Below are 22,627 nucleotides of genomic sequence, written 5' to 3'. Positions count from 1 at the left end.
TCTGTCGGTTCTCGATCATGCTGGAATAGGATTCACCCTCCTTTTGCGTCTGTCACTAACGCCCAGCACTCGCGAGTTTGAAGCTCGTCACAGTCATTCAATCATTGAATCCTACTCAGAATACCACAGACAAGGTTTAGACCTTCCGGATTCTCTTGAATGCCGCCATCATTCTAGCTTACGCCACGAAGATTCCGGTTAGGAGATCTAAGAGATATTCATTCTAGCTTATTTCATGTAGAACGGAAGTGTTTGTCAGGCACGTGTTCATAGGGGAGATGGTGATGAGCGTCACACATAATCATCACCTTCATCACGTTCTTGGGTGTGAATGGATATCTTAGAAGAGAAATAAGAAGAATTGAATAGAAAACAGTAGTACTTTGCATTAATCTTTGAGGAACAGCAGAGCTCCACACCTTAATCTATGGAGTGTAGAAACTCTACCGTTGAAAATACATAAGTGAAGGTCCAGGCATGGCCGAGATGGCCAGCCCCCTATTGTGATCTAAGATAGCATACAACTGATCAAAGATGGTCAAAAAGACTAGTAAAAGGTCCTATTTATAATAAACTAGTCACTAGGGTTTACATGAGTAAGTAATTGATGAATAAATCCACTTCCGGGGCCCACTTGGTGTGTGTTTGGGCTGAGCCTGAGTGTTCCACGTGCAGAGGCCATTTGTGGAGTTGAACGCCAGTTTTTGTGCCAGTTTCGGCGTTCAACTCTGGTTTTGGATTCTTTTCTGGCGCTGGACGCCAGATTTGGGCAGAGAGCTGGTGTTGAACGCCAGTTTATGTCGTCTATTCTTGGCCAAAGTATGGACTATTATATATTTCTGGAAAGCCCTGGATGTCTACTTTCCAACGCAATTGGAAGCGCGCCATTTCGAGTTCTGTAGCTCCAGAAAATCCACTTTGAGTGCAGGGAGGTCAGAATCCAACAGTATCAGCAGTCCTTTTTCAACCTCTGAATCTGGTTTTTGCTCAAGTCCCTCAATTTCAGCCAGAAAATACCTAAAATCACAGAAAAATACACAAACTCATAGTAAATTCCAGAAATGTGAATTTAGCATAAAAACTAATGAAAACATCCCTAAAAGTAACTAGATCCTACTAAAAACATACTAAAAACAATGCCAAAAAGCGTATAAATTATCCGCTCATCACAACACCAAACTTAAATTGTTGCTTGTCCCCAAGCAACTGAAAATCAAAATAGGATAAAAAGAAGAGAATATACTATAAATTCCAAACTATCAATGAAACAGAGCTTCAATCATATGAGCGGGACTTATAGCTTTTTGCCTCTTGAATAGTTTTGGCATCTCACTTTATCCATTGAGGTTCAGAATGATTGGCATCTATAGGAACTTCAGATTTCGAATAGTGTTATTGACTCTCCTAGTTCAGTATGATGATTCTTGAACACAGCTTCTTTATGAGTCTTGGCCGTGGCCCTAAGCACTTTGTTTTCCAGTAATACCACCGGATACATAAATGCCACAGACTCATAATTGGGTGAACCTTTTCAGATTGTGACTCAGCTTTGCTAAAATCCCCAATTAGAGGTGTCCAGGGTTCTTAAGCACACTCTTCTTTTGCTTTGGACCTTGACTTTAACCGCTCAGTCTCAAGTTTTCACTTGACACCTACACGCCACAAGCACATGGTTAGGGACAGCTTGGTTTAGCCGCTTAGACCAGGATTTTATTCCTTTAGGCCCTCCTATCCACTGATGCTCAAAGCCTTGGGATCCTTTTTATTTGCCCTTGCCTTTTGGTTTTAAGGGTTATTGGCTTTTTCTGCTTGCTTTTTCTTTTTCTTTCTATTTTTTTTTCTATTCTTTTTTTTTCGCCCTTTTTTTTTCTGCAAGCTTTGTTCTTTGCTGCTTTTTTTTTTGCTTCAAGAATCATTTTTATGATTTTTCAGATTATCAAATAACATGTCTCCTAGTCATCATTCTTTCAAGAGCCAACATATTTAACATTCTTAAACAACAACTTCAAAAGACATATGCACTGTTCAAGCATACATTCAGAAAACAAGAAGCATTGTCACCACATCAATATAATTAAACTAAGTTCAAGGATAAATTCAAAACTCATGTACTTCTTGTTCTTTTGAATTAAAACATTTTTCATTTAAGAGAGGTGATGGATTCATAGGACATTCATATCTTTAAGACAAAGTTACTAACTACTAATGATCATGTAATGAAGACACAAACATAGATAAGCACATAACATAGAAAACGAAAAACAGAGAAAGCAAGAACAAGGAATGAATCCACCTTAGTGATGGTGGCGTTTCCTTCTTGAGGAACCAATGATGTCCTTGAGCTCTTCTATGTCTCTTCCTTGTCTTTGTTGCTCCTCCCTCATTGCTTTTTGATCTTCTCTTATTTCATGGAGCATGATGGAGTGCTCTTGATGTTCCACCCTTAGTTGTCCCATATTGGAACTCAATTCTTCTAGGGAGGTGTTGATGTGCTCCCAATAGTTTTGTGGAGAAAAGTGCATTTGAGGCATTTCCGGAATCCCATGGTGATGAGCTTCTTGCGCCTCTTGAGCTCCATGACTGGGCTCTCTTGCTTGCTCCATCTTTTTCTTAGTGATGGGCTTGTCCTCTTTAATGAGGATATCTCCCTCTATGACAATCCCAGCTGAATTGCATAGGTGGCAAATGAGGTGAGGAAAGGCTAACCTTGCCATGGTGGAGGACTTGTCAGCTACCTTGTAGAGTTCTTGAGGTATAATCTCATGAACTTCCACCTCTTCTCCAATCATGATGCTATGGATCATGATGGCCCGATCTATAGTAACTTCAGACCGGTTGCTAGTGGGAATGATTGAGCATTGAATAAACTCCAACCATCCTCTAGCTATAGGCTTGAGGTCCAATCTTCTTAGTTGAACCGGCTTGCCTTTGGAGTCAATCTTCCATTGAGCTCCTTCTACACATATGTCCATAAGGACTTGGTCCAACCTTTGATCAAAGTTGACTCTCCTTGTGTAGGGGCGTGCGTTCTCTTCCATGTATGGCAAGTTGAACGCCAACCTCACATTTTCCGGACTAAAATCTAAGTATTTCCCCCGAACCATTGTAACATAGTTCTTTGGATCCGGGTTCTTACTTTGATCATGGTTCTTGGTGATCCATGCATTGGCATAGAACTCTTGAACCATTAAGATGCCGACTTGTTGGATGGGATTTGTTAGAACTTCCCAACCTCTTCTTTGAATTTCATGTCGGATCTCCGGATACTCATTTCTTTTGAGTTTAAAAGGGACTTCAGGGATCACCTTTTTCTTGGCCACAACATCATAGAAGTGGTCTTGATGGGCTTTGGAGATGAACCTTTCCATCTCCCATGACTCGGATGTGGAAGCTTTTATCTTCCCTTTCCCTCTTCTAGAGGATTCTCCGGTCTTAGATGCCATCAATGGTAATGGAAAAACAAAAAAGCTATGCTTTTACCACACCAAACTTAGAATATTGCTCGCCCTCGAGCAATAAACAAAAGAATAGAGGAAGAAGAAGAAGAAATATGGAGAGGGAGAGGGAGATGTGGTTTCGGTCAAGGAGAGTGTAGAGGGGTGTGTTGTGTGAATTTGATGAAGAATGGAGGTCTTTATATAGGGAAGGGAGGGGGGGTAAAGGTTTGGCCATATGGGTGGGTTTGGGTGGGAAATTGGTTTTGAATTTTGATGGTAGGTGGAGTTTATGAGGTAGGTTTATGGGGAAGAGGAGATGGATGTGAGTGGTGAAGGTTTAGTGGGGAAGAGAGATTGAGGTGATTGGTGATGGGTTTTTAGGGAAGAGTGTTTGTGGGGTTGTGTGAAAGAGAGTGGTGAGAAGAAGTGAGTGGAGGTAGGTGGGGATCCTGTGGGGTCCACAGATCCTGAGGTGTTCAAGGAATTACATCCCTGCACCCATTAGGCATGTAAAAATGCCTTTGTACCCAACTCTGGGCGTTCAGCGCCAGGTTGGTGGCCATTTTGGGCGTTCAACGCCCATCTGTGTGCCATTTCTGGCGTTGAACGCCAGAACCATGCCTGTTCTGGCGTTCAGCGCCCAGAAGCTGCCCATTTTGGGCGTTCAGCGCCAGAACCATGCTCTGTTCTGGCGCTGAACGCCAGACAGATGCTCCTCCAGGGTGTGATTTTTCTTCTGCTGTTTTTGATTCCGTTTCCAATTTTTATATTTATTTTGTGACTCCACATGATCATTAACCTAAGAAAGCATGAAAAACAATAAAAATAAGAATTAGATAAACATTGGGTTGCCTCCCAACAAGCGCTTCTTTAATGTCAATAGCTTGACAGTGGGCTCTCATGGAGCCTCACAGATGTGCAGAGCTTTGTTGAGACTCTCCAACACCAAACTTAGATTTTGGATATGGGAGTTCAACACCAAACTTAGAGTTTGACTGTGGGGGCTCTGGTTGACTCTGCTTGGAGAGAAGCTTTTCCTGCTTCCTCTCCATGGTTGCAGAGGGAGATCCTTGAGTTTTGAATACAAGGGAGTTCTCATTCCATTGAAGGAATATTTCACCTCTGTCAACATTAATCACAGCTCTTGCTGTGGCCAGGAAAGGTCTTCCTAGGATGATGGATTCATCCTCTTCCTTTCCAGTATCCAGGACTATGAAATCAGCAGGGATGTAAAGGCCCTCAACCTTTACTAAAACGTCCTCTACTTGTCCATATGCCTGTTTTCTTGAGCTGTCTGCCATCTCTAATGAGATTTTAGCAGCTTGCACCCCATAGATTCCCAGTTTCTCTATTACAGAGAGGGGCATGAGGTTTATCCCTGAACCAAGGTCACACAGAGCCTTAAAGATCATGGTGCCTATGGTACAAGGGATTATGAACTTTCCAGGATCCTGTCTCTTCTGAGGCAATGTCAGTTGATCCAGATCACTTAGTTCATTGATGAACAAGGGAGGTTCAACTTCCCAAGTATCAATGCCAAACAATTTGGCATTCAGCTTCATGATTGCACCAAGAAACTTGGCAGTTTGCTCTTCAGTAACATCCTCATTCTCTTCAGAAGAGGAATACTCATCAGAGCTCATGAAGGGCATAAGGAGGTTCAATGGGATCTCTATGGTCTCTAGATGAGTCCCAGAGTCCTTTGGTTCCTCAGAGGGAAGCTCTTTATTGACCACTGGACGTCCCAGGAGGTCTTCCTCCTTGGGATTCACGTCCTCTCCTCTCCTCACAGGTTCGGCCATGGCGCTTATGTCAATGGCCTTGCACTCTCTTTTTGGATTCTCTTCTGTATTGCTTGGGAGAGTACTAGGAGGGATTTCAGTGATCCTTTTACTCAGCTGGCCCACTTGTGCTTCCAGATTTCTAATGGATGACCTTGTTTCATTCATGAAACTTACAGTGGCCTTAGATAGATCAGAGACTAGATTTGCTAAATTAGAAGCATTTTGTTCAGAGTTCTCTGTCTGTTGCTGAGTTGATGATGGAAAAGGTTTGCTATTGCTAAACCTGTTTCTTCCACCATTATTAAAGTCTTGTTGAGGCTTCTGATCCTTCCATGAGAAATTTGGATGATTTCTCCATGTTGAGTTATAGGTGTTTCCATAAGGTTCACCTAAGTAATTTACCTCTGCTATTGCAGGGTTCTCAGGATCATAGGCTTCTTCTTCAGAAGATGCCTCTTGAGTACTGTTGGAAGCAGCTTGCATTCCATGCAAACTCTGAGAGATCATATTGACCTGCTAAGTCAATATTTTATTCTGAGCCAATATGGCATTCAGAGTATCAACTTCAAGAACTCCCTTCTTCATAGGCGTCCCATTATTCATAGGATTCCTTTCAGAAGTGTACATGAACTGGTTATTAGCAACCATGTCAATGAGTTCTTGAGCTTCTGCAGGCGTTTTCTTTAGGTGAATGGATCCACCTGCAGAAGTGTCCAGTGACATCTTTGATAGCTCAGATAAACCATCATAGAATATATCCAGGATGGTCCATTCTGAAAGCATGTCAGAAGGACACTTTTTGGTCAACTGTTTGTATCTTTCCCAAGCTTCATAGAGGGATTCACCTTCTTTCTGCCTGAAGGTTTGAACATCAGCTCTAAGCTTGCTCAGCTTTTGAGGAGGAAAGTACTTGGCTAAGAAAGCCGTGACCAGCTTATCCCAAGAGTTCAGGCTGTCTTTGGGTTGAGAATCCAACCATAATCTAGCTCTGTCTCTTACAGCAAAAGGGAAAAGCATGAGCCTGTAGACTTCAGGATCTACTCCATTAGTCTTAACAGTATCACATATCTGCAAGAATTCAGTTAAGAACTGAAAAGGATCTTCAGATGGAAGTCCATGAAACTTGCAGTTCTGCTGCATCAGAGAAACTAATTGAGGTTTCAGCTCAAAGTTGTTTGCTCCAATGGCAGGAATGGAGATGCTTCTTCCATGTAAATTGGAATTAGGTGCAGTAAAATCACCAAGCATCCTCCTTTCATTATTATTATTTTCGGCTGCCATCTCCTCTGCCTGTTCGAAAATTTCTGAAAGGTTATCTCTGGATTGTTGTATTTTAGCTTCTCTTAATTTTCTCTTCAGAGTCCTTTCAGGTTCTGGATCTGCTTCCACAAGAATGTTCTTATCCTTGCTCCTGCTCATATGACAAAGAAGAAGGCACAGAAAAATAATAATAATAATAGAGATCCTTTATACCACAGTATAGGGATCCCTTTGTAAGTAGAAGAAGAGGGGGAGATAAAGGATGTGATGTAAGGGAAGAAACACAACTGTACCAATGGAAGAGATGTGAGATGAGATGTTAGGATATGAATGAATAAATAGAATGAGATGGGGGAGGGATAATTTTCGAAAATTATTTTGAAAAAGAGTTAGTGATTTTTGAAAAATGGTTTTTGAAAAAGTGTTAGTATTTTTTTATTTATTTTTTTTTTTGAAATTAAAAATAAAAAATAATTAGTTAATTAAAAAGAAATTTTTGAAAAAGAGGGAAGATATTTTCGAAAATTAGAGAGAGAGAGTTAGTTAGGTGGTTTTGAAAAAGTTAAGAAACAAACAAAAAGTTAGTTAGTTAGTTGAAACAAATTTTGAAAAGATAAGAAGTTAGGAGGTTAGAGAAGATATTTTGAAAAGATATTTTTGAAAAAGATAAGATAAGAAGATATTTTTGAAAAGATATGATTGAAGTTAGTTTTTTGAAAAAGATTTGATTTTTAAAATTTCAATTAATGACTTGATTCATAAGAAATCACAAGATATGATTCTAGAACTTAAAGTTTGAATCTTTCTTAACAAGCAAGTAACAAACTTCAAATTTTTGAATCAAAACATTAATTGTTTATGTTATTTTCGAAAATTTGGTATAGAAATAAAAAAAAGATTTTTGAAAAATATTTTTGGAATTTTCGAAAATAACTAAGAATTTTGAAAAAAGATTTGATTTTTGAAAAAGATTTTGAAAAAGATAAGATTTTCAAATTGAAAATTTGATTTGACTCATGAGAAACAATTTGATTTTAAAAATTTTTAAAAAAGTCAACTCAATTTTCGAATTTGATGAGAGAAAAAGGGAAAGATATTTTTTTGATTTTTGAAATTTTTATGAAAACATGAAAATTATGCAATGCATGAAATTTTTAGATCAAAACAATGAATGCATGCAAGAATGCTATGAATGTCAAGATGAACACCAAGAACACTTTGAATGTCATGATGAACATCAAGAACATATTTTTGAAAAATTTTTAATGCAAAGAAAACATGCAAGACACCAAACTTAGAATTCTTTAATGCTTAGGCACTAAGAATTCAAGAATGCATATGATAAACATGAAAAGACACAAAACAAAAAATCATCAAGATCAAACAAGAAGACTTACCAAGAACAACTTGAAGATCATGAAGAACACTATGAATGCATGATATTTTCGAAAAAATGCAAGATGCATATGCAAGTGACACCAAACTTATAATGTGACTCAAGACTCAAACAAGAAACAGAAAATATTTTTGATTTTTATGATTTTCTAATTTTTTTGGATTTTTATTTTATATTTTTCAAAAATTATATGAAAAAGAAAAATAAGGATTCCAAAATTTTTAATATGAATTCCAGGAATCTTGCATTCTTAGTCTAAAGCTTCAGTCCAGGAATTAGACATGGCTCACTAGCCAGCCAAGCTTTCAAAGAAAGCTCCAGTCCAAAACACTAGACATGGCCAATGGCCAGCCAAGCTTCAGCAGGTGATCATGGATCAGCAGCGGGTGGATGAGCAACAACTAATTTGCTCTTGATAACAAATTGCAAGCCTCAGTCCAAATGAATTTAGACATGGCTTTACAGCCAGCCAGGCTTTACATGCTCTATGAAACACTAGAATTCATTCTTAAAATTTTGAATCAAATTTTTGAAAACATTTTTTTTTCGAAAACAGATGAGAAAATTTTGAAAATATTTTTGAAAAATTTTTGAAATTAAAATAAAAAGAAAATTACCTAATCTGAGCAACAAGATGAGCCGTCAGTTGTCCAAACTCAAACAATCCCCGGCAACGGCGCCAAAACTTGGTGCTGTTGCCGGATCAAAAGGGAATCTGGCACTGATGTTACCGGACCAAAAGCTTGCCGAAGACTCAAACAATCCCCGGCAACGGCGCCAAAAACTTGGTGCTTTGATCTTAATTCATAATTGTCACAACTTCGATACAACTAACCAGCAAGTGCACTGGGTCGTCCAAGTAATACCTTACGTGAGTAAGGGTCGAATCCCACGGAGATTGTTGGTATGAAGCAAGCTATGGTCACCTTGTAAATCTCAGTCAGGCAGATATAAAGTGATAATGGTGTTTTCGAATTTAATATAATAAAATAGGGATAGAGATACTTATGTAATTCATTGGTGAGAATTTCAGATAAGCGAATGGAGATGCTTTTCGTTCCTCTGAACCTCTGCTTTCCTGCTATCTTCATCCAATCGGTCTTACTCCTTTCCATGGCTGGCTTTATGCAAGGGCATCACCGTTGTCAGTGGCTACATCCCCTCCTCTCAGTGAATAATATGCTCACGCACCCTGTCACGGCATGGCTATTCATCTGTCGGTTCTCGATCATGCTGGAATAGGATTCACCCTCCTTTTGCGTCTGTCACTAACGCCCAGCACTTGCGAATTTGAAGCTCGTCACAGTCATTCAATCATTGAATCCTACTTAGAATACCACAGACAAGGTTTAGACCTTCCGGATTCTCTTGAATGCCGCCATCATTCTAGCTTACGCCACGAAGATTCCGGTTAGGAGATCTAAGAGATATTCATTCTAGCTTATTTCATGTAGAACGGAAGTGTTTGTCAGGCACGTGTTCATAGGGGAGATGGTGATGAGCGTCACACATAATCATCACCTTCATCACGTTCTTGGGTGCGAATGGATATCTTAGAAGAGAAATAAGAAGAATTGAATAGAAAACAGTAGTACTTTGCATTAATCTTTGAGGAACAGCAGAGCTCCACACCTTAATCTATGGAGTGTAGAAACTCTACCGTTGAAAATACATAAGTGAAGGTCCAGGCATGGCCGAGATGGCCAGCCCCCTATTGTGATCTAAGATAGCATACAACTTATCAAAGATGGTCAAAAAGACTAGTAAAAGATCCTATTTATAATAAACTAGTCACTAGGGTTTACATGAGTAAGTAATTGATGAATAAATCCACTTCCGGGGCCCACTTGGTGTGTGTTTGGGCTGAGCCTGAGTGTTCCACGTGCAGAGGCCATTTGTGGAGTTGAACGCCAGTTTTTGTGCCAGTTTGGGCGTTCAACTCTGGTTTTGGATCCTTTTCTGGCGCTGGACGCCAGATTTGGGCAGAGAGCTGGCGTTGAACGCCAGTTTACGTCGTCTATTCTTGGCCAAAGTATGGACTATTATATATTGTTGGAAAGCCCTGGATGTCTACTTTCCAACGCAATTGGAAGCGCGCCATTTCGAGTTCTGTAGCTCCAGAAAATCCACTTTGAGTGCAGGGAGGTCAGAATCCAACAGCATCAGCAGTCCTTTTTCAACCTCTGAATCTGGTTTTTGCTCAAGTCCCTCAATTTCAGCCAGAAAATACCTGAAATCACAGAAAAACACACAAACTCATAGTAAAGTCCAGAAATGTGAATTTAGCATAAAAACTAATGAAAACATCCCTAAAAGTAACTAGATCCTACTAAAAACATACTAAAAACAATGCCAAAAAGCGTATAAATTATCCGCTCATCAAATTGGAAAACGAATGCATGGATCACTGTCAGAGGGGGAAAGCGCGAGAGAAGGGGTGTGAATCGAGAGGTAATGATTCTATAGTTTGACTAATTTGTGAATCATCCTTTCCTTCAGCCAGGAAAAACAGAAATTTCGTAACTTTGCAATATGAAAAGTGATAACGCCGCTTTAGCCCTCGATCACCACAACAGACCCAACATGTTCGAAACATGGGTTCAAAGTTAGATGTTGCGGCATCTAGTTAACTGGTCAATGATTTGTCTTGTTGGAGCTATTGTGTGATTTATAAGTTTTGATCCAAGATTCAAGTTGACGCTATGTTTTAATAAATAATTATGTATTACATATATATTATGTAATACTTAAGTATATATTAATTAATACATATGTAATACATAATTAATTATGAATAATGTATTTATATATTAATACATACATAGTAATTATGTATTATATATGTATTAATACATATATAACATAGGTAATACTAATTAATATATAAGTATTAAATAATTATGTATTAATACATAAATAGATAATATATAATTAAGTATTATTACATAATGAGGTAATACTATATATGTATTAACTAGCGTGAAGACCCGTGCAAATGCACAGGATTAAAGTTTTGTTAAAATTTTGAAAAATGAAATTATTCAATATACTCATTATATTTTAGAGAAAACTCTCATATCTAATATTAATGTTATAATTTTAAAAAAATAACCATACTAATTTAATTGTTAATACAAGAGAAGAAAAAAGATAGTCAAATACTTCATATTCATTTACAGCAACTATTCATACCATACAGCAAAAAATTACATAGATTAAGTAACAAGTTCACATACTATACATATTTTATACTTTAGAACAAAAAAAATCTAGGTTCCAAAATGTAATACATATCCAAAATGTCATACATATCTAGAAAGATTCAAACCACCTAAATAATTACTTTCCCATTAATAAGAAAACAAAATATATCCAACACAGTTCAACATATTGTTCAAAATATGTGTCACACAGAGTAATACATAGGAGGCCTTTTTATAAGCTTTAAGATCTTTGAATCAAAAACTCTATCTACTGGTTAGTTAGGGAGTCCAACTTCAAGGTAATCTTGTCCGCTTCCTTTAAATTGTATACTTTACAACATTCTTTCTATTCAACCCCAAACTTTCATTCTCCATCTCTTCCTTCACTTTTCAGAAGGTGAAAAAAGAATATATTCTTGCCTATGTTGGAATGTGGACTAATAATCTTCCAAACCGAATTATCACTAGAGAGTTTAAGATATGCAGCAAATTTCAAGGGCAGATACTGCAATTAATGATTCATAATTAGGGTAAAAAGAGTAATTTTATGTATAATGAATAACAGATACAGAACCAATATTTAATAAGTTTGAAAAAAAAGAAATAACTCTTTTAAGATTAACTTGCTAGTCTAGATTGATTCAAATCCGAATTTGTGATGATCTTCTAATAATAAGCATCTGGAGTGTATCGGATTCAAGATATTTAAACTTGTTAGTCACCACATTAAAAGATATCTATATGTACCTCGATACTAAAATGCAAAACATAAGAAAAAAATTACATTTAGCATTACCCGTTGTCAGATAATTCTGTTGTTTCTTTACTTTTTTCATTGACCTCCGTTGATGAATTCGTTGCATTTATGGAATTATGAGGATCATCCCCCTTCAGTGTGTCATCATCTTCATTTTCATCACCGACTGATGAGAACTCATTATCAGATGGTTCAGACCCAGACAACACTATCACATCAGGTGATGAAGACTCACTATTCTTGTTGTATTTTATGTGGAATACTCTATATATGTTATTAAGTGTTTCTTGGTCCATACGGTCAGTTACATAAGAGTTGCGATCGAGGTGAATCTGAATTGATTGGTTCATGTGATTCCTCCGTGAAATAAAAAGATTTTGAAACCAACATATCTGAATTGCACAGTTGTCCCCTCTATTGAGAAAATAGAAAACTCTAATTTTGTTCAAAGGAGCTGTCAGTTATAACCAGCTGATCATTATTTTGTTTTCAGCTGTAGCACCAGGCAATTATCGAGCTCATCAATCACATAGAAGGTAGACCTTAATTCTTCTCCATAAGTTGAAACAAAACTTAGATGAAGAGTTCTCTAATCCTATATTCGATTTTATTGCTAAAGTTATTTCATGTCTAACAAAGCATGGTAAAAATGCATCACATAATATTACATAATCATTTAGGAAAGAGGAGTATGTACACATTTAAATCTACCATTAGTACCTATTGAGCAGGACCAAAGAACAATAATCAGCTAAATGAAATGGCATTATAATCAACATCACACAAATAGGTGTTGCGGCATCTAGTTATCTGGTCGATGATTTGTCTTATTGGAGTTATTGTGAAATTTATAAGTTTTGATCCAAAATTCAAGTTGAAGATATGTATTAATAAATAATTATGTATTACATATGTATTATGTAATACTTAAGTATATATTAAATAATACATACGTAATACATAATTAATTATTAATAATGTATTTATACATTAATACACACAAAGTAATTATGTATTACATATGTATTAATACATATATAACATAGGTAATACTAATTAATATATAAGTAATACATAATTATGTATTAATACATAAATAGGTAATACATAATTAAATATTATTACATAATTAATTATGTATGTATTAATTAATACATAGGTAATAGACACTTAGATATTAATATATAACGAGGTAATACTATGTATGTATTAACTAGCATGAAGTCCCGTGCAAATGCACGGATTAAAGTTTTGTTAATTTTTTGAAAAATGAAATTATTAAATATAGTCAATATATTTTAGAGAAAACTCTCATATCTAATATTAGTATTATAGTTTTAAAAAAATAATCATACTAATTTAATTGTTAATACAAAAGAAGAAAAAAGATAGTCAAATACGTTATAATCATTTACAGCAACTATTCATATCATATAGAAAAAAATTACATAGATTAAGTAACAAGTTCACATACTATACATATTTTAAATTTTAGAACACAAAAAACCTAGCTTCCAAAATGTAATACATATCCAAAATGTAATACATATCCAGAAAGTTTTAAACTACCTAAATAATTACTTTGCCAATAATAAGAAAACAAACTATGTCCAACACAGTTCAACATATTGTTCAATATATGTGTCACACAAAGTAATACATATGAGGCATTTTTTTATAAGCTTTAAGATCTTTGAATCAACAACTCTATCTATCGGTTAGGCAGGGAGTCCAGCTTTAAGGTAATCTTGTCCCCTCCTTTTAAATTGTATATTTTACAACATTCTTTCCATTCAACCACAAACTTCCATTCTCCATCTCTTCATACACTTTTCAGTAGGTGAAAAAAGAAAATATTCTTTCCTACACTAGAAGGTGGACCAATGATCTTCCAAACCGAACCATCACTTGAGAGTTTAAGATATGCAGCAAATTTTTAAGGCAGATAATGCAATGAATGATTCATAGTTAGGGTAAAGAGAGTAATTTTCTATATAATGAATAATAGATACAGAACCAATATTTTAAGTTTGGAAAAAAAAGAAATAACTCGTTTAAAATCAACTTGTCAGCCTAAATTGACTCAAATCCGAATTTGTGATGGTCTTCTGATAATAAGCATCTGGATTGTATCTTATTCGGAATATTTAAACATGTTAGTCACCACATTTAAAGATATTTATATGTACCACGATATTAAAATGCAAAACATAAGAAAAAAAGTTGCATTTAGCCTCACCCGTTATTTGACAATTCTGTTGTTTCATTACTTTCTTTGTTGACCTTCGTTGATGAATTCGTTGCACGAGATAAATCTATGGGATTATGAGGATCATCCCCTTCCAGTGTGTCACCTTCATCATCATTTTCATCACCGTTTGATGAGAACTCATCATCAAATAGTTCAGACTCAGACAACACCATCACATCAGATGATAAAGGCTCATAATTCTTGTTATATTTTATGTTGAACACTTTATATATGTTATTAAGTGTTTCTTAGTCCATACGGTTAGTCACATAAGAGTTATGATTAGGGGGAATCTGAATCGGTTGGTTCATGATTTTCCATAGTGAAATAAAAAAGATTCCAAAACCAACATATCTGAATTGAATAGTTGCCCTTCTATTGACAAAATAGAAAACTCTAATTTGTTCAAAGGAGCTGTTAGTTATAAGCAGCTGATCATTGTTTCGTTTCAGCTGTAGCACCAAGAAATTATCGAGCTCATCAATGACATAGATGGTTGACTCTAATTCTTCTTCATAAGTTGAAACAAAATTCGGGGGAAGAGCTCTCTCTCCCTATATTCGATTTTATTGCTAAAGTTAATTCATGTCTAACAAAGCATGGTAAAAATACATCACATAAATTACATAATCATTTAGCAAAGAGGAGTATGTACATATTTTAATCTACCATTAGTACCTATTGAGCAGGACCAGAGAATAATAATCAGTTAAATGAAATTGCATTATAATCAACATCACAAAAATAGGTGTTGTGGCATCCAGTTATCTGGTCAATAATTTGTCTTATTGGAGTTATTGTGGGATTTATAAGTTTTGATCCAAGATTCAAGTTGAAGCTATGTATTAATAAATAATTTTGTATTTATGAATAATTACGTATTTCATATGTATTATGTAATACTTAAGTATATATTAATTAATTCATACGTAATACATAATTAATTATGAATAATGTATTTATACATTAATACACACATAGTAATTATGTATTACATATGTATTAATACATATATAACATAAGTAATACTAATTAATATATAAGTAATACATAATTAAGTATTATTACATAATTAGCTATGTATGTATTAATTAATACATAGGTAATAGACACTTAGATATTAATACATAACGAGGTAATACTATGTATGTATTAACTAGCGTGAAGACCCGTGCAAAAGTACGGGATTAAAGCTTTGTTAACATTTTAAAAAATGAAATTATTCAATATACTCAATATATTTTAGAGAAACTCTCATATCTAATATTAATATTTTTGTTTTAAAAAAAATAACCATACTAATTTAATTGTTAATACAAGAGATGAAAAAAGATAGTCAAATACTTTATATTCATTTATAGAAACTATTCATATTATATAGTAAAAAATTATATAGATTAAGTAATAAGTTCACATACTATACATATTTTAAATTTTAAAACATAAAAAACCTAACTTCCAAAATATAATACATATCCAAAATGTAATACATATCCAGAAAGAACTGGGCATGGTGAGAGGAGGAGAGAGAATTGAAGACCCAATCCAACCTATTTTAATCATTTTTATTTTCTGAAACTACTCCCAACCACCAATAAGGCACAACCCATGAAGCTGGACTCACGGAACCCACTATAATGAAATCCCGTTCCTTGTTCAACCCATCGACTCGGCTCAGGGAACCCTTCCCATGAGCTCCCATATTCTGCTCAGAGCCTGCTCCATTCTACAAAATTAAGCAACACGTGTGGGAAGGAGATGTAAGTAGAGAGAATATCTGTATATCTGTATGGAAATTGATCTGTACAGTAGATTGACCTTTAACTATATAGGTAATACATATATAGATTGATCTGTACAGTAGATTGACCGGTTCATTGACCGGTCTGGTTCCCGCAACCTTGATACCAGGCTTTCTTTGTTTTTTTTGGTCATGAAGAAGCCAATATTGGAATACAATACCAGGGCTTGAAGAACAACTTATCGAATTTTGAGGATCCAATACTAGGGCTTGAAGAAGCCGATATTGGAATCCAAATTGGGCCCTGAAATTTGACCCAACAAAGGTTATGGCGGTAATTTCACAATCCGTTGAGCTCTGCCTCTGAGTCCGGTGATTTTGTTTGCGTTTTCCCGACAAATCGAAGACATCACCAGTTGTCGTGGTTGGATAAAGGTTCCTTCTAATCCTTCTCAGAAACCCAATGTTTCTTCGCTCCAAAAAAATGGGCGGTATGTCGAACATGCTGTGGTTTTAATTTGTAGGTTTCAAATGTAACAACTTTTGTTTCTACTTTGCTTGCTCGTCTCTTCACTGTTGAAAATGTTTTACATTCGCAGGGATACAACAGGAAAACAGAGAAGAGAAGGTGTACAAGAATATGTATAAAATTTGGTTCTTACATTGGTTTTATAATTTGGAGTATTAATTGTGATATACTCTACAGGGTTCCTTTGAGATCTTTTTTGTTGGGGGAGATATTTCTGATGCAAATACAGTAAAATTTAGTAACGATGGGAGACTTATGCTTTTAACAACTGCAGATGGGCATATTCATGTTCTTGATTCATTTCGTGGCACACTTGTTAGTATCTTTGTTACTTAAACTCAGTTCATTTCTACTTATGTTTTATTTATATATGCCTTGATAGGGTTTCTGTGTGACTATTCTTCTGTCATATGTATATAGTTATCAACGTATAATGTCACACCTGTCTCGTGCAACTCCACGTTAGAAGCTTCTTTCAGTTTAGAGGGAATGTTTGTAATATCAGGTAAGCACTTTTTGCATCAATGGAAAATTGTCAGTTCATTATTCACCTGTTCGTGCATTAATTCTTGCACAAAGTGGTTTAAGCTCTGCTAACCTTAATCAGATTGAAGGAATTCTGAAGTTTTATTTACTTGTTTCTTTCTTGCTTTAAATTGTGTTTTGAAGAGACTAGAAAATTTAGAAGCAATATAACTTTAAAATGTCTTGCATCCTGCCATTTATTTTCAACCAACTTTTTCAATCCTCTTAGCTTGGTATGGGATCTAGTTATTCTCTGCTTACTGCTTATGCTGAATGATGGTTATTATGCTAAATTTACATTCTACTGGACCTTTACAGGTTCTAGGGATGGCAGCATTTATGCATGAAGTGTTCGAAGTGGTAAAGAGGTAAAGATTAGCTACAGGATTTAACTAGTGTACAGATAGTTAATCTAAAATCATATGCTTAATTGCGTCATATATGTTCAACTTTACATGATAAAGCATGTTCTTTCAGTTAGGGCTGCACATGGATCGGATAATATCAGCATATCAGCGGTAATTATCCGCATCCGATCCAAATTTGTGGATATTATCCGATCCGCAGAGCAATCGTATCGGATCGGATCGGATCCTATTTGCACTATGGTAGGATCGGATTGCGAATTCGGCAGTGATATTCGCAGATCCGATCCGCATATCCGCATGTCTCATATAAATAGCATAGTTTATGATATATTGTTTTTTTATTTTTTATGTCGTACTTCAACTTAGAATAATTAAACTTAGATCTTGTGTTATTATTATTTTTTTTGCTATTCAAGAGAATTTTTATTGATAATATTTAGGAGTAAATAGGCTTAAACAGGTGAAAAAATGGATTTTCTGGACATTTTTTGTGAAAAAGCCAAACAGGGCCTTAAAACGATTTTTTTTTAATTACGCGGATTTACTCGATATCCTATTCGATCCGTGTCCAGCCATACTTTTAGTTTTCTCTTTCCTTTTCTTTTTTGCTAAGAACCTTATGGAATGTGCTATGATAGCCGCAACAAATATTTAAGTGGAAGATAGCTCTCTTAAATTAATTAACTAATAATTGCTCTTTGTCATCTTTTTCTCCTTCGATTTATTTCCTAGAAAACACCAAATATTGAAATCACATATAAAATTTAATTTAAATATTTTTTTCATTACAAAAACTAAAATGTAATATTTGCAGTCAAATCAATCACTTATATACAAACTCACACCTAAAATAGTGTTTGGCATCAGAATCTTATTGAATGACAGTTAAATGTAAATCTCTCCAATGCTATATGTAATTCCAACCGAACTTCAACGTTTATAGTTATACCCTGCTTGTATAGTAATGAGCGGATATTTTATACGCTTTTTGGTGATATTTTCATGTAGTTTTTAGTATGTTTTAGTTACATTTTATTATATTTTTATTAGTTTTTATGCAAAAATCACATTTCTGGACTTTACTATGAGTTTGTGTGTTTTTCTGTAATTTCAGGTATTTTCTGGCTGAAATTGAGGGACCTGAGCAAAAATCTGATTCAGAGGCTGAGAAAGGACTGCAGATGCTGTTGGATTCTGACCTCCCTGCACTCGAAATGGACTCAAAATAGCATGCTCTGCAAATTGCTTAAGGAGCAAGAAAAGCAAGGGCGTGAGCTACAGGAGCTAAAGCGCCAGAGGCTCTCCCTTGAGGGACCAGACACCCCACAGATTGAAGGAACATCCATCTCCTAAAATAAAGGTTGTTGAGTCCTAATCTTAACTCTGTGATAACTTTTATTATTAGAAACCTATCTTAAGAATTATATGAATATTAGTAATTAGGGTCTTTATTTTTAATTTTATTTTTATCTCCAAGTAAGCTATAATTTATTTTTCTCTTCATCATTAAACATGAATAAAATAGTAGATCCTTTGAGTAAAGATTCAATTATTTTGAGTTTTTAAGAGTAGAATTCAAAATTATTTAATTGTAGTGGCAATACTTTTTGTTTCCTGAATGAATGCTTGAACAGTGCATATTTTTTATAGTGAAGTTTATGACTGTTAAAATTGTTGGCTCTTGAAAGAATGATGAAAAAAGAGAAATATTATTGATAATCTGAAAAATCATGAAATTGATTTTTGAAGCAAGAAAAAGCAGTGAAGAACAAAGCTTGCGAAAAAAAATGGTGAAAAAAATAAAAGAAAAAGAAAAAGCAAGCAGAAAAAGCCAATAGCCCTTTAAACCAAAAGGCAAGGGTAAAAAGGATCCAAGGCTTTGGGCATTAATGGATAGGAGGACATAAAGGCATAAAATCCTGGCCTAAGCGGCTGAATCAAGTTGTCCCTAACCATGTGCTTGTGGTATGCAGGTCCAAGTGAAAAGCTTGAGACTGAGTGGTTAAAGTCGTGATCCAAAGCAAAAGAGTGTGCTTAAGAACTCTGGACACCTCTAACTGGGGACTTTAGCAAAGCTGAGTCACAATCTGAAAAGGTTCACCCAGTTGTGTCTGTGGCATTTATGTATCCTGTAGTATTACTGGAAAACAAGATGCTTAGGGTCACAGCCAAGACTCATAAAGTAGTTGTGTTCAAGAATCATCATATTAAACTAGGAGAATCAATAACACTATCTGAATTTTGAGTTCCTATAGATGCCAATCATTCTGAACTTCAAGGGATAAAGTGAGATGCCAAAACTGTTCAGAAGCAAAAAGCTACTAGCCCCGCTCATCTGATTAGAATTTGAGCTTCACTTAAAACACTGGGATTCTATTGCAACTTGATCCCTTTTTTATCCTATTTTATTTGTCTATTTGCTTAAGGACAAGCAACAGTTTAAGTTTGGTGTTGTGATGAGCGGATATTTTATACGCTTTTTGGTGATATTTTCATGTAGTTTTTAGTATGTTTTAGTTACTTTTTATTATATTTTTATTAGTTTTTATGCAAAAATCACATTTCTGGACTTTACTATGAGTTTGTGTGTTTTTCTGTAATTTCAGGTATTTTCTGGCTGAAATTGAGGGACCTGAGCAAAAATCTGATTCAGAGGCTGAGAAAGGATTGCAGATGCTGTTGGATTCTGACCTCCCTGCACTTGAAATGGATTTTCTGGAGTTACAGAAGTCCAATCGACGCTCTCTTAACTGCTTTGGAAAGTAGACATCTTGGGCTTTCTAGAAATATATAATAGTCCATACTTGGCCCGAGATTTGGTAGTGCGAACTGGCATAAAAGTTGGAGTTAAACGCCCAAACTGGCACAAAAGCTGGAGTTCAATGCCAGGAATAGCCTATGCACGTGAAATCTTCAATGCTCAGCCCAAACACACACCAAGTGGGCCCCGGAAGTGGATTTCTGCACTATCTATCTTAGCTTACTCATTTTCTGTAAACCTAGGTTACTAGTTGATTATAAAAACCCCTTTTAGAGATTCATTTTGTACCTCATGACACTTTTACATCTAAATTTTGTATCTTTTACAGCATGAGTCTCTAAACTCCATGGTTGGGGGTGAGGAGCTCTGCTGTGTCTCGATGGATTAATGCAATTACTACTGTTTTCCCTTCAATCACGCTTGTTTCTATTCTAAGATATTCATTCACACTTCAACATGATGAATGTGATGATCCGTGACACTCATCACTATTCTCAACCTATGAACGCGTGCCTGAAAATCACTTCCGTTCTACCTTAGATTGAGTGTGTATCTCTTTAGTTCCTGGTTCACGAGTTTGATTGCCTCTCCTGACAACAGAGCATTCAAATCTGTGAGATCAGAGTCTTCGTGGTATAAGCTAGAATCAATTGGAAGCATTCTTGAGATCCGAAAAGTCTAAACCTTGTCTGTGATATTCTGAGTAGGATCCGGGAAGGGATGACTGTGACGAGCTTCAAACTCACAAATGTTAGGCGCAGTGATAGTGTGCAAAAGGATCAATGGATCTTATTCCAACACTAGTGAGAATCGACAGATGATTAGCCCTACGAAACCCGTAGCTGGGCCATTTTCACTAAGAAGACGGATGGTAGCCATTGACAACGGTGATCCACCAACATACAGCTTACCATGGAAGGAGCCTTGCGTGCGTGAAGAAGAAGACAGTAGGAAAGCAGAGATTCAGAAGACAGAGTATCTCCAAAACCTCAACCTGTTCTCCATTACTGTATAACAAGTATTATTTAATCCCTGTTCTTTTACTCATTCCAATTAAAACTGAGAATTATTATTGATATCCTGACTAAGAGTTACAAACTAACCATAGCTTGCTTCAAGCCGACAATCTCCGTGGGATCAACCCTTACTCACGTAAGGTATTACTTGGACGACCCAGTGCACTTGCTGGTTAGTTGTGTGGAATTACAAAAGTGTGATTGTAATTTTGTGCACCAAGTTTTTGGCGCCGTTGCCGGAGATTGTTCGAGTTTGGACAACTGACGGTTTATTTTGTTGCTTAGATTAGGAAAAAAATTTTCTTTTTGGTTTAGAGTCTTCCGTTTGAGTTTAGTTTTATATTTTAAGTTTGGTGTCAATTGCATAAGTTTATTTTTCTTTCAATTTTTTTCGAATTATTAGTGTTCAAAGTATAAAAATTTTTAAGTTTGGTGTCCTTTTATTGTTTTAGTTTTCTTAAAAAATTTTCAAAAGTTGCTTTTGGTGTTCATCTTGATATTCAAAGTTTTCCTGTTTGTTTTCTTTGTTTTGATCTAAAAATTCTAAGTTTGGTGTCATTTTATTGTTTTTCTCTTTCCTCATTAAATTCAAAATCCCTTTCAAAAATCATATCCAAAGTTTTTCAAATCTTCTTAGTTAAGTAATTATTCTAGTTTTAGAATTTATTTTTCCTTTTTCTTTTAGTTTTTGAAATTTATATTTTAATTTCTAATTATTTTATTTTATCTTATTTCTTTTTTAATTCGGTTTGTTTTTAATTAAATAAAATAAAAATAAAAATATATTTTATCTGCAATTCACATCAATTCCCTTTTTTTTCATCATGGACCTAAGTGGAAATGAACAGTCCAGAAGGACTCTGGGGTCATATGCTAACCCCATTATGGCTGCATATGGGAGTAGCATCTGTATACCTCCCATCAAAGCAAGCAGTTTTGAGCTAAATCCTCAGCTCATCGTCATGGTGCAGCAAAATTGCCAGTATTCCAGTCTTCCACAGGAAGAACCTACTGAGTTTCTGGCACAGTTCTTGCAAATTACTGACACAGTACGTGACAAGGAAGTAGATCAGGATGTCTACAGATTATTACTGTTTCCATTCGCTGTAAAAGATTAAGCTAAGAGGTGGTTAAATAACCAACCCACAGCAAGCATAAAAACTTAGAAACAGTTATCCGACAAATTTCTGAATCAATATTTCCCTCCAAAAAGGATGACACAACTAAGGCTGGACATCCAAGGCTTTAAACAAGAGGATGATGAATCCCTTTATAACGCCTGGGAAAGGTACAGGGGAATGCTAAGGAAATGCCCCTCTGAAATGTTCTCAGAATGGGTGTAATTAGACATCTTTTACTACGGGCTTACAGAAAAAGCCCAGATGTCTCTAGACCACTCAGCTGGTGGATCTATACAGATGAGAAAGACAATTGAAGAGGTTTAAGAGCTCATTGATACAGTTGATAGAAATCAACATCTGTACTCAAACAGTGAGTCCTCCATGAAAGAAGAGGCTAGGGCAGTATCTACTGATCCTAGTCCTCAAGAACAAGCTGCTGAACTTAATCAGCAATTACTTTTTATGACAAAATAGTTAG

At 35.6% G+C, this 22,627-nt stretch overlaps 1 protein-coding gene and 1 non-coding gene across 2 annotated transcripts in view; both read left to right on the top strand.

Annotated features, from left to right (window-relative positions):
- Window positions 1-5,998: 5,998 nt before the first annotated feature.
- LOC148579440 (small nucleolar RNA R71) lies at window positions 5,999-6,106 on the top strand. The gene has a single exon (XR_015896749.1). It is a non-coding gene; the product is annotated as a small nucleolar RNA R71 (small nucleolar RNA).
- A 10,305-nt stretch (window positions 6,107-16,411) lies between these two features.
- The window catches only part of LOC110268517 (protein ANTHESIS PROMOTING FACTOR 1-like), a 45,898-nt gene continuing 39,682 nt past the window's right edge, over window positions 16,412-22,627 (top strand). The window contains exons 1-4 of the mRNA XM_088490047.1: window positions 16,412-16,471; window positions 16,536-16,673; window positions 16,779-16,863; window positions 17,361-17,491. Coding sequence (XP_088346173.1) covers window positions 16,412-16,471; window positions 16,536-16,673; window positions 16,779-16,863; window positions 17,361-17,491 — 414 coding nt within the window. The remainder of the gene's footprint in view (window positions 16,472-16,535; window positions 16,674-16,778; window positions 16,864-17,360; window positions 17,492-22,627) is intronic.

Source organism: Arachis ipaensis, chromosome B10 (assembly GCF_059453495.1).
Source record: "Arachis ipaensis isolate K30076 ecotype BB chromosome B10, ASM5945349v1, whole genome shotgun sequence".
Taxonomy (NCBI): Eukaryota; Viridiplantae; Streptophyta; class Magnoliopsida; order Fabales; family Fabaceae; genus Arachis; species Arachis ipaensis.
The sequence above is the reverse complement of the archived record's forward strand: the minus strand, read 5'-3'. Positions and strand labels throughout refer to the sequence as shown.